This window comes from Rhea pennata, chromosome 15 (genome assembly GCF_028389875.1).
Source record: "Rhea pennata isolate bPtePen1 chromosome 15, bPtePen1.pri, whole genome shotgun sequence".
In the NCBI taxonomy this organism is placed as follows: Eukaryota; Metazoa; Chordata; class Aves; order Rheiformes; family Rheidae; genus Rhea; species Rhea pennata.
Window position 1 is genome coordinate 3,271,579 of NC_084677.1, and position 12,499 is coordinate 3,284,077.

At 43.6% G+C, this 12,499-nt stretch overlaps 1 protein-coding gene across 5 annotated transcripts in view; it reads right to left on the bottom strand.

The window, feature by feature from the left end:
• Nucleotides 1-541: 541 nt before the first annotated feature.
• The window catches only part of CLUAP1 (clusterin associated protein 1), a 67,725-nt gene continuing 55,767 nt past the window's right edge, over nucleotides 542-12,499 (bottom strand). For 3 of the 5 annotated variants that reach the window (XM_062588289.1, XM_062588288.1, XM_062588291.1), the window contains 3 exons: nucleotides 4,456-4,511; nucleotides 2,990-3,037; nucleotides 2,134-2,420 (listed from right to left, as the gene is read on the bottom strand). In XM_062588289.1, coding sequence (XP_062444273.1) covers nucleotides 2,274-2,420; nucleotides 2,990-3,037; nucleotides 4,456-4,511 — 251 coding nt within the window. In that variant the 3' untranslated portion in view covers nucleotides 2,134-2,273. Of the gene's footprint in view, nucleotides 643-2,133; nucleotides 2,421-2,989; nucleotides 3,038-4,455; nucleotides 4,512-12,499 lie in introns of those variants that run through there. The other 2 variants (XR_009959982.1, XM_062588290.1) reach the window with 2 other exon arrangements.

Below are 12,499 nucleotides of genomic sequence, written 5' to 3' on the forward strand. Positions count from 1 at the left end.
TTTCACCATTATTTCCAAGCAGATGGAGTGGCTCAGGGCCAGCCCTGCCCAAAGCCTGTGCATAACCCACAGCTATCACCCACAGGAGATTACTTGGAATATCAACAGGAGACAGATATCAACAATCCTGAGCTGGCTCCCATGCCCTGGAACTATAGAAAATGCCTCTGAAGTGAGATGCAAAATGACAATTAACTATACGGGGTGGAACATGGTGTCAGCCTAGTCAGCTCAAACCTGTATAACTGTGTCCATTTCAGTGCATCACTGCACCCACATACATCCCCGTTACTGCAAAAACATTGTGGTTTATTTACCTGTTAACTTTTGTCCCATCCTGACATGACATTCCAAGTTCTGAGCTCTGCTGATGAGGAACTGCCTGAAGTGTGAAAATTCCATCTTTAGGGTCAGAGACATGAACAGATGAAAAAGCTCTTGGTTTTTCAAGTAATTTATGTACAATTCTTTCTTCAGCACAATAATGGAGGGGTTGGACCTGACACTAGATTTCAGGCGGAGGGAGAGCAAAGTACTTTGCTGATGTAGAAAAAGGGACGGGCAGGAGAACAGCCTGGGCTCGTCTGCCTTGATGAACGTTCACTGAAGTGAACTCTTCTAATCAAACACTGATTTCTGCTCCTGTGAAGATAAATTATAATACTACAGCAGAACTAAAAGAGGCAATACACTAGAAAAACTCCAGCTTTTTGCTCGCTGATAACATCAGTCCAATCTACTGAACCTTTCTGTACACCAAGTTCTTCTGTGAGCAGCAGACTAAAGCCTGGTTACCTATAAATTTGTGCTGAAATCCCAATGCCACCACAACCCTACAGTAATCTCCAGCTTCTACCATATTGTTTATGATTTTCTGGCCCTTGCACACACTCTCTCTTATTCTTCATCAGGGTAACTGAACATCTCCTTGAAATATTCTTGTAACGTCCCTCTCCCTCTCTGCCATTAGTGCAGATGGTGACATGCTGTAGCTGGTACCAAGTTATTGTGACCTGAATGGCTCGTTGTGCACATATACTGATGGGTCAGCCACTGGCTCCACAGAGCAGACAACTGCTAAGCTAAGCTAACAGCCTTACATATGGGAAAGGAGCACAAATTTGTTTTTTTCCTGTGTACTTGGCACATGTTTTTTTTTTTTTTTTTTTTTTTTTTTTCCAAAATGTGCAGGAATTTAGTATCTGGAGACCTTTATTACTCTTAGCTGAAACTGGCCAGGTGTCCAAAAGTTCTTTCGGGGGTGAGGGGTGAGTGTGGAGAAGGGGGATTGATACAGACAAATGCACACTTTATCTTGTTTGTATAAGAAACTAAGGGAGAAAATGGTGTACAAATAAATATGAAAAATACACTTATTCATGATACAAGGAGGAAAAAACATAAACAGAAAATGCAACAAGGGAGCTATTGAAAGAAGCATTTCGTACCTGTCAACTTCTTCAGATTTATGGATTTCGACATTTATTCTCCTGGGTTCCCATGGACAAAAATGAAGACAGGCATGCATAAAAACAAAGAGGAGCAATGGTAGCTAAACTTCTGGCCTGTTAAAGTGCCTAAAGCTCAGCCCAACCCAGAAGTACCAATATAATTAAAGGGCTGATTTTGTATGGATTTAATTACAATGCAGTCCTGAATGGCTGCTCTCAGGACATTCAAGCACAGCCCATTTCAGTTTAGTCTAGGAACACTTCCCATTGACACTGTTGAAATACTGAGAGATACTGCACTGAAGGTAGTATTTGAGAACCCCTTCACTAGTTCCCCTGCTTTAACTTTACTCCTTTAGTCCAGCTGGTGCTGCTCTTTGTGGAGACAAGCCCTTGATTTAGTAAGGGATATGTTTAGGATAAATAAATTTAAGCCAGATTTAAAATCAATTTAAATGTGCTTCCAAAGCGGCTTTCCATCCAGATTTACTAAGCCAACAAGTCTGTTTGGACATTGTGAAATGCTGGGAAATTAAGCACACTGCTCACTGGAGTGCAACTTTTGGCACCGTCGTGCATGAGGACCTGTTCTAAGGCAATTATGGAAATAAAAGCATTCCACATTACTGTGATTCTAATTATGGATAAACTGCTCATACTTTGAGTCACAAGATTAGCAATCCAAGTTTAATTTTCAAGTTTAATGAACATTATATACCAACTCCTGCCAAGCACTTTTCAGATGGCAGGCTATTAGCTCCTGACCTGCACACTGTCCAAAGTTTGCATTTCAAGATGTCTCCTGGTCCTGCTACTGAAGCGTCAGAAGTCATTATCACTTTCCACTAGTGGCTCTGGCTTCCTTGCTCGGCGATTGGATTTGCTAGGGGAGATTTCCACGCTGTCATCTTCCACATCTTCATCATCATCATCATCATCCAGGTCAATTTCACTGTCCTCTGAGTCCTCCTGCAGGAAAGAACGCACAGATTCACAGCCAGTTCAGTTCTCAGAGCTACATGTTACCAGCAAACAAAGCTCATCATTCTTCAGGCATCTCTACCAGCTCAGAAGTAGAGGATGCTGCTTCTGGCTGACATTAAGTTACCTCCTCTCCTGCACATGGTATTATCACATTCTTGAGGGCTGAGGGGAAGGCACCTCCTACCTGGAATGGCAGGAATCTAGTTTTGGACCTCCTTCAGCAGGCAGTAACAGATTCTGCAAAAGGCTTTGCTCCAGCTGGTAGCTCAGGTTGCTGTGCTGCTGGCTTCCCAAAAGAGTGAAAGGCTGAGCTAAAGGCCCGCATGGCTTTCACTTGCAGCTCCCCACTTTACTAGACAGTGGCTGCTCCACTCAGTCTGTTGCACACTTCTTTCCACACTGCATGGGGCTGACAGCAGATTCCCTCATTTCAGCTGAATCTGTGGTATTAAAACCTTTGTGGGGCTTTAACTTTAAAGTAGGACCTAATGTGAAACCAAGGGACTTAGGCCTACTGGGGAAAAAAAAACAACTGTAGGAAAAAAAAAACCTACCTGTGCCTTGCTCTTGCATGTGCCTGGCTGGGTCGGGGCAGATCCCCCCTTGGAGAGTCAGAGTGGAAAGAGGAGGAGAGGCAGAGCAGAAAAAAAAATGCACAAGAACATAAAAGAAAACAGAAAGCAACCAGAATGACAGCAGAAGAAATGGCAGCAGAGAAAGCAGGTACAGCTGAGGTACCACATGCCATATTTGAGAACTGTTGCACTGCTTTCCAGAAAAGACACTGAGACTACCAACAAAATGGAGGAAATTCAGCTTAAGCTACCAAGAAAAAGCAGGTGCCCAGAGACCTGCTCCCCAGGAGGCAGCCTGCAGGTGCTCCTGCCTGAGACACATCCTCCAGGAAAAGCAGCTGCCTGGAGGGGATGGGAGCTGAGATGAGAAGCAGGGAAATGTTAGAGAGATGCATGGCCTAGGTTCCCCCTGCCTCCCTGCACGGGGCAGCAGTCCCGTCCAGTTCAAGTGCTCACCTTGCCTTCTCAGCTACTCCCAGACTCAATGGCAGCTCTGCTCAACGATAAGGTCAGTGGTGGGGCCTCCTCTCACAGCACGCAGCTGTGCGACTGCAAGAGATGCCCTGCACCACAGGGAGCGGAAACTCTCACAAGGAAAGGTAGGGATGCCCTGAGCTGGGCAGGGGGATCACTGGCACAGCTCAAGGCCTCACCAGACCTGGGGAGAGGAGGACGGAAGGGGAACCATGCTAGCAAAGAACCAACAGAAGCCTGGCAGACAGAAGGCGGCTCTAGGGGTCTTCTCAACTCCATAGCCTGATTAACATTTTGAGGGGTTCAAACCAGCCTCACCAGTTTTCTTCCCTAAGCTCAGACACATAGATGCCCATCAGTGTCCCTAGCAAGCCTCTCAGCCCTGATGCCTGCTTTTCCTTTGGACTCTGGAGCTTAACAGTCCATTTTGGCTCTGGTGGGACACATCTCTCTCTCTAAGTCTCTAAGGTAGATACCACCATAGTATCGAGGGCTTTGACTATGAGGGCAGAGTCTCTAAACCAGCTTGTGGTCAGCCCGTGCCATGCTCTCAGAAACCATCTGTAACTACGTCATGAGGGCTACAAGTCATGGTATGACTTACAGATCTGTGCATATGCACTGCTTCAATGTCCAACTCCCACAACACTGCCCTGCGTGCACCCTCCTCCCAGCAGTCTGCTGCAATAGCTCAGCAGAACAGCATGGATGGCAGCATTGCTGCAGCACATGTACCATTATTTACGCAGCGCAAGCTGAGCTTAAAGCACAGGCCAGTGCCCAGAGACTCCACGAACAAAATAAAAATGGGAAAGTACGTATGTATACAGATAGCTGGAGGAAGGAAGGGAGAAGCAGGCCTGTGGCATGAAGATTTACCAGGTAAGAAACTGTTTCTCTAGCTGAGGAGAGGGTAGTAATTACAAAGCACTGTCAGAGAAGCTCTGCAGGAATGCGGGATGGTTACTTACGTCTTCCTCTGTGTCTCCACCATGCATTGTTCCCACGATCCGTTTGCCAGATCTTCCTGCAGAGCAAAGAAAATCATCATAAAAACTGGCTCATGGTTAACAGAAAGAGAGAATGAAAGATAAAGTTCAGGGTTTATCTTTTAGAGAGGCAGTGAGATGTTAAGATCCCAACGCATGTAAGGTCACCCCACTTGTTAAGCCACAGAGCTCAAAAGAAGAGGGAAGAGGGAAAGACTGCGATATCAGAGTAATTCTGGTCAAGATCACGTTTCCAGAGCTACCTTGTGCCACTATGTGCCACTGTAGGCCAGGGCACGTAACTGTTTGAAGAACAAACGTATACTTGTCATACCTAAGGAACTTGATAACAATTTCCTGCCTGCTGCTTAAACCTTCAAGCAGAGAGAATTTCTGGTCATGTAGCTCAATCTATTTAGCTTACTAGAAATTTGGCTGAGAAATGATATGGTTATGGCATACAGGTATTCAGTAGGGCACACAACCTCTTAAATTGCTAGGAGAAAGACATACGAATTTGGGGCTGGAAGCTGACACCAAATGAATTCCCATCAGAAATATGGCAATGATTTCTTACCATAAGGGTGATCAATAATTGGAACAGGCTGCTATAGGCAGTGTCAGGTTCTCCATCTCTTGTTTTCTTAAAATCCTAACAAATCACGGTTCAAGGATAACAGGGTAAAATTTAGTGTCCTATGACACATGTGACCTCTGATCTAAGCAATTGTTCTGGCTTCAAATTATAGGAAAAAAAATGACAAGTGGGACTTAGCATAAAACTCTTCCAGAAAAGAGGACTGATTATTTGCCATTAACATCAAACTACAAGACAGTTCCTTAATATATGAAGCATGAAGTGAAAGGGGTTTTATGCTTTTTAGCTAGCACTCTGTTATGCAAGGCAAAGATTATTATACACTGAACGCCCAGCAAGAAAACACTACCTCTGGCTAAAGTTTGGGAAAAACAACAGGGAAGCTCCTAAGGGCTCTCTTTATCCAGCTTCCTGATAAACCTGATTCAGTAATCTTATTCAGCACATGACTCATGCCTCCTGTAAAACTCTATGTATTCAGGGCAGAAAACATTAAGTGGAACCAAGTATATAACTGTTTTAAGGATTTCCACGTAAACCTCTACTTGCTTCCCATCTGCCCATGTGAAGTTTGAGAACTTCAGAACAGGTCAATCTGTACAAATCTGTAGAAATCCCCTGAATCTGAGAACAGGGTAAAACAAATAAAAAGGACTAGCCTAGGTCTGGCTGCGGATAAACCAAATATTGGGCTTCTGTGGCTCCTGTATACACCAGTGTAGCGGTCCCTCAGGATTTCAGAAGTAGGATACCTTGACTCTCTGAACTGATATATTATTTCCTCTCCTTTGGTGCTCAGAGGATAAAAATCCTTCTTTTTCTTGCGGTCAACTCCTTAGAGAGCCCCCGATATTGTGACCTATTCAGATCATCCAGCAGAGATTGATCTCTCACAGGAATCCTAGGCAGCACCAAGACAAATGTCAAGAATCTCTGCTGAGAGCCAAAGGTTTAAGTTTGGAGAGGCAGGTGGAGCTCTCATTGGTGGAAGAAAAGCTGGAAGGAATTCATTGCTAAGGGGAGAAAGGGAGAAAACACTTGTGCCTTGCTTTGCTACTTTTGGATGCATTCGAGCCATCTGAAACAGGGAAGATGCCAGCATGGCCTTCCTTTGCTGTTTCCTGGAAGCAGTGGGAACGCGTAGAGTGGAGCTGATGGTGGGTTGCCTGGGCAAAGGGAAAACATTTCATTTATCTCTGCTTTCTGTAGCCACTGGAAGTCATTCAGTGCTAACTGGATGCCTATTCAATAGCCCTGCTGTGACCATCAGATTTCACCATCTATATATCTCCTATCATCACTAGTTTTTTCCATGTCAGATATGGGTTTTTCCCATCTAGACAAAATTTATCTTTTTAGCATGAGAACAAAGCAACTTTAAAAAATACTCTGTCTAACCTCCTTTGTACAAATGTACAAAACAATACAGGTCCTTTTTTGTTCCCTTTGCAAGTCTGATTTTGGTTAGGTGCAGCGAAAAGCTGGCTAACTCATCTATAATTTGCCAAAAGCCTTGCTGTGTCAGGGCAGGTAATTTAAACACCTTATGTTTCTAAACAAAAAGCAGTGTCCTCTACCCACCTGCCTGCTGACAACAGAAGCAATGGAGATTTGTCTCTAGAGAATTCCTGGAAAAAGGATCTCTTGCCAAGCTTTAGAGACATTTGCTAGATGAAACTACGTAAATTCAGAGACGACTAAAACCAACATCCTTAGGAGACAATAGACCTACATTGCCTATAGATGGGCCCAAAGGTTTAACTTTAATTTTGGTCTGTGGGATCTGCATTGGGTTGTGGCACAACTCTGGGTCTCCTACAGGGGATACTAGAAGAGGTGGAGGGTCTGGAGCTTTAGGGTTCAGTATGCTGTAGCTATGCAGGAGAGAAAGTAAATGTTCCACATTAACAGAAGACCTTCTGTGGCAAAGCTGGGAGGCATATTTTATTTTTCAGATATTGAAAAACCAAATCTCTCTGTGTAGGAGCAAGAGACATGACAGATGGCCAGAGTGCATTTGTGTACTGGAGGGGAGGTAGGAAAGAGAGAAATTGTCCGCACCAAACAGAGCTGGCAGGTATGAGGCATTTGTCGCTTGAAATTTATTGGGTTCAGTTTAGCTGGGTTCAGCTTGCTATGGCATTAGTTCTGCACCGCTCTGGCTACAGGGGCTCACAAAGCTTCCAAGTGGGAGAAAGCTGGTTGTGTTTACTAACAAACAATGCGAATTCAGCTGGGACAGACTGTACAGAGTGATAATTAGGTAAAATGCTAGTAATGAGCAGACTATAATTTCACTGCACTTTTGGATTCAAATCTGATCTCAGTGCACTGCCACGGTTTACAGCCACTGGAGCCATCAGAAGATCAGAAGCGAATGCATATCCAGGATTTTAAGCCTGTGAGCATTTTCAGTTTTTCTTCTGCTTGTGACGCTTGCCATTGTACTAATCTGTGCAGCTGCCTACAATGGATCTACAGGAAATGAATGATCTACATGTTCTTACTCAGCAAAGCGTACAGTCAACCCCGTGCCTGACAACAAGATATGACACCTAACCAGAGCGGTCAGGTCAACCTACCATGACAGGGGAAGCAGACTTCCAGTTGAAACATTTTGCTCTCACTTTGGAGATCTTCATTCAGTCTTGAGCTCTTAGTGAAAATTCCTAGTGTGAGCTTGGACAAGATGTCTCCCATCTTTCTGCTTCATCTCTTCATCCAGAAAACAGGAATAAATCTTTTGCCCTGGTCTCGCTGATCTTCAAGTGCTTTGGGGATGGCCTTCTGAAGCGCGAGTGTTTGTATCCCTTAGCACAAGGCCATGACCTCAGCAGAGTTTTCTAGGCATTGCCGAAGTGCAACAATCAATTAAGTCCACTACAACTGTTGCTCAGGATAAGCATACTTATTGCTATTTCTTACAACCTTCCTGGAAAAAATATTTGCTTGGAAGCTAGTTGCCAGTCTCAAATCTACCATTTCTGACCTACACAGCCTTCCCTTCTCCTCCAATATTGCAGCTGCCATAATATGGGCTGAAGGCATATCTTTTCCCTCCCAATGTGCATTCAACTTTGCTGAATAGCACATGCACCTGAACACATCTCTGTTAGGAGAAGATGAACAGATTGAGGGAGGGAGCTCTACTTCAAGTTAAGACAAATTCATTTCTGTGACTTCCGAACAGCAGCCCCTTTTCTAGGATCTGAACCCTTATTACATGCTGAGGTTTCCAAAAAAAGGGTAGACTGCTACCCTTTCCCCAGCCATACAGTCCCAGTAATGTCCAGTAGCTAGCCACATCACCAAAGCAAAAGACTTTTCAGGGTCTTATCTAGACGATGGCAATCAACATATTTCTATATGAATCTCTGTAAAAATCAGAACAGCAATGATGTCAAGTTTCTTTCTCCCCAGATTTGTTTTCTTTGAGCACTGGCATTAAAACGCAGCGGCTCCTAAAGTCCCTGCACTGCTGACTGTTTTTCTTTCCTGCTTGAAGTGAAGGAGCAGGGAAGAAGAGACTAATTTGACTCTCCAAAATGTTTTTAGGAGGTTTGCAATTAGAATTTGCTTTGCTTTATTAGAGAAATACATTCACTCCAAAGGAAGCACAGTCACGAGGAGCTGTTGTATGCCATGCGTACCAAGTCCCAGTCAGTGTAAAACTGAACTTTGTGACGCTCACAAAGGAGGAATTTATTTTCAAAAGTTCATGGAGATCAATACTAGTTTGGTAGAGTCCTGCAAGGCTGTGAGTTGCTTTGAGAGCAGGTGCATTTAGAAAATTGTTCCCCTTGACTTCATATGTTATTAGACAGCTGGAGAAGTCGAATCCTGCTAAACATAGCCAAATACCTTCCTGCATGACACATTCTCTATGCCTCTCTAGTCCTCTTCCTCTGCTACCACCATGATAAGAGCAAAATCCAGGTCTGCTCATCTTCTCACTTTCACAGACTTTGGATCAAGACTCATCTGCCAAGACATGCAATGAGAGGCCTGCAAACATCAGGGTTCATGAAGAACCATCAGGAAGAGAGCAGTGGTCTGATCAGATTGAAGGATTTATTGTGTTTGGAGCGCTATGTATCTATTGTTCACTGCCAAGAAATTAAATGTAGATTTTCAAAGCTTCCAAGCACAATAATCGCAAACCCTCCATGGAAAGGAAAGGCATGAAGAATGACAAGCCCAGCAGAGCGTATGTCGAAGCTGCTTTTCACTCCTGACTCACCACTGCCTGTTTAGCACACAAAAAGCCTACAGCTCTCCCTTCTATGCAGATACCGAAGTCGATCCAGGTGCAGGCCTCCAAAGGCGTGAGGTGCAGGTACCTGCAAGCCTCACCAAGTATGTGGGCTGCAGATTCCTCATGCTTTTGAGGCTCAGGCCTTGACATGCTGGAATTGCAGGGACACCGAAAGGAGACTGGCAGTTTCTTGAGTCTGTGGCTGAAGTGTGCATGTGAAGCAGACCCTTGACAAATCTTACAGAGTGGCAGAGTGCTTTCTTTACCAAGGGCAGACAATTCAAAATGAGATGCTTTCTTCTGGTCTTCTTCCAATAACACTAGCTCCACTGTTTCTAACTGCAGCAGCAAAGGCATTCTTTTAACTGTTTCTAAATATTTCTAGATACAGTGATTGGAAGGAATGACTTTGGAAAAATAAAAAGGGAGACTACATCTTGCACTAAGCTGCACGCCAGTAGGAGGCAGCTGTCCCTAAGGAAGAAGCTGAAAGATCGGGGCTGACAGGCTCACACAGCATTTGAATGATGTCTAGAAAGTGCACGGTGCTTCAGCACGTTTTTCCTATCAAGAATCATTTCCACTCTAGAAAGGAAGGCAGCACTTTGAGAAAAAGTGCAGAACTGTTCATCCTGTATTTGCAATGATAAATGCACTTGCATATGTTTCTTGGTCTTGGACACCTAGACATAATTTCCTTTAGGAATCAGAGAGGAGGGAAGAAATAGATTAATTATTTAACATATTTCTAACAATCAGGCAGGTAACATCCGCAGGAACTCAATGCAAGCAAGGCACCGAACAAGCAGCAGGCAGCTGTTGTGTATTCTAATTGAATTCTTTCACTCCCCAACAGATTTACAGCACGTCTGTGTTTTCTTCACACCTTGGGGAGGCTACAGAGAAGGAAAGCATTCTAGAAATTCAGTAGCAGATGTCTGAACATTGTCACAAGCTGGAGAGAGGATTTCTGTAAGAGAAGTCTGACCATTTCAACTGAGAATAAACCCAGATCATGACTTTCCTACTTCCTGGCTTGCATACTGTAAGAAGGGATTTGGAAAAAGGTCAGTGGAGCTATTCCTTGCTGTTGTGTCAAACCTCCCTCTTCTCCTTAAAAGATTGGCAAAAAAGAAAAAAAAAAAAAAAAAGAGAGAGAAAAAAAAAAAGGGCTACTGCAGCCTTCATACCTTGCATGCTGCACTGGCCCTTGCCCAGCGTCTGCTAGCTAGTTCCTACTTTATACTCACAAACTCAAATTTAACAAGAAAACTAGGTCAGGGAAGCTAAACAACATTATCACCTCAAGACCCCGAATGTCTGACATAACAGCAGCATCAGCACGCTTTGGATATGTACCACTCGTTGTGCAATCCCTCTGTGAAATGTATCTGTAGCAAGACTAGGAGTATGCACAGGCCTGGCTATAGCGCAGGAGGAGCCGGCATTGGCAAGTTGGCCTGTGGTTGGGTTTGATCGTTGCAAATCCGGTTTTACTTCTTCCAGGGAGACACACTTTGCTTTCTTAACAAAAAAACCTTTATTCTCCTCATCTGCCACATCCAGACATTTTTGTCCTTGCTATGTTTAACTGTGCAGGTTTTCACAGGCTAAGATTTTATTCGAGTACACTTGCTAACCTGTCTGCCAACACAACACTATCACATTGATCCTCTGGGGACAGTTCTGGAAAGGTAAAAGGCTCCAAGAAAGCTGTGCTTTCATTGACTTTGGACTGACTGTCTACTGAGTAGCATTTAGAGTCTAATAAAGCTGCCTTCTTACAATAAACACCAAATAAGGTTGAAGCTGTTATGGCCTCGATAGTGAAACAGTCTTTTCAATACAAACAGGACAAAAATGCCCCTTAACGCCCACATTATGAAGGAAAACATATGAATTTCTAAAATATTTGGATATGGGACCTGAAAAATGGATAAAGACATAGAGGATGATTTAATATGGACAGGCACAATCCCACAGCTCTGCAAGTGTAAATCATCTCTGTTTCGCTCCGTAGCATTTCCACTGCCTACCTTGTTCCAAGCACGGTCTGTACCAGTTTGCCATGGCCTACACAATGAGCCTAGTAGTACACTGGGAACAGGAGAAATCCTGAATTGATTTATGATTCCAAAATGCATTTCAGAGCTCTGGTCTGAATGAGGCTGAAATCTGCACGGATCTGCACATATAATCACAATGTCACTTCAAAATCTGCCACTTTTGATAGTGCGGGTGCTAAAAATTCACTTTAGTTCAAGAGGAGACTGCACAGGTTCTTAGGAAAAAAAAAAATCTACTGAGGGTTAAACTAAGTATGTTGAAACCACATTCAGCTCAGGAAACCCTGACAGGCATCGTAACAGCTGGAGGATGGGAGAGTACACGAGAGAAGTTCTTGCACTCTTTTGCTTTCCCCATCCCGACATCCACCCTGCCTGCATATGAGCAACTAACCAGTTGCAAACTAGTGGTCTACAGCCTGTTTTAGTCAAGAGGGTTCTTTACATTGCAGATGATTAAGATCTTAGAACACTGCAAGAATTTACTTTATTTATTTATTTATTTTACTTTATTACACCACTCACCCATACTGTGACCCTGTGGAGGGCTGCTTAACTTCTCCATGCATCTGCTATTTCATTTGTATAACTGCCTCACTTACCTCTTGCTAGACAGAATGAAAGTGGATTGTGGACTTTTATTCACATTTACAACCTTCAGATTAGAAGGTACAGATGATCAATGTATTCTTTCATTTCTAAAAGCAATGACTAGTGACATGTGGATTTAATTATAATAAGCCACTTCAAGCAGGAGACCTGCCTGCAATTGTGAATCACTATAAAACAGGCTGCAGTTTCACAAACTCAGTAAGCCAGTATCTGCCAGTTTGACTATCCTCCTAGCTGTTTTTTCTCAACTCCAGGTCTCTTCCCTTCTTGTACCAACATGAGCCTTCCTAAAGCTAATTTGCTGCTTTTTGAACCAGAGCCTAAAAATCTTGAACACAATGCAGATACAAGCTACATAGCTCATTTCTCTACCTGCCCCTTCTTATTCTTCCTTGTATGAACGGAATAAGGATTCAATTTTCTCTCTGTACCACAGGAACCAGCTGTTTACCCTGCCTCCTCTTGCTAACACTCTTTTCTGCTTCATGGGAGACT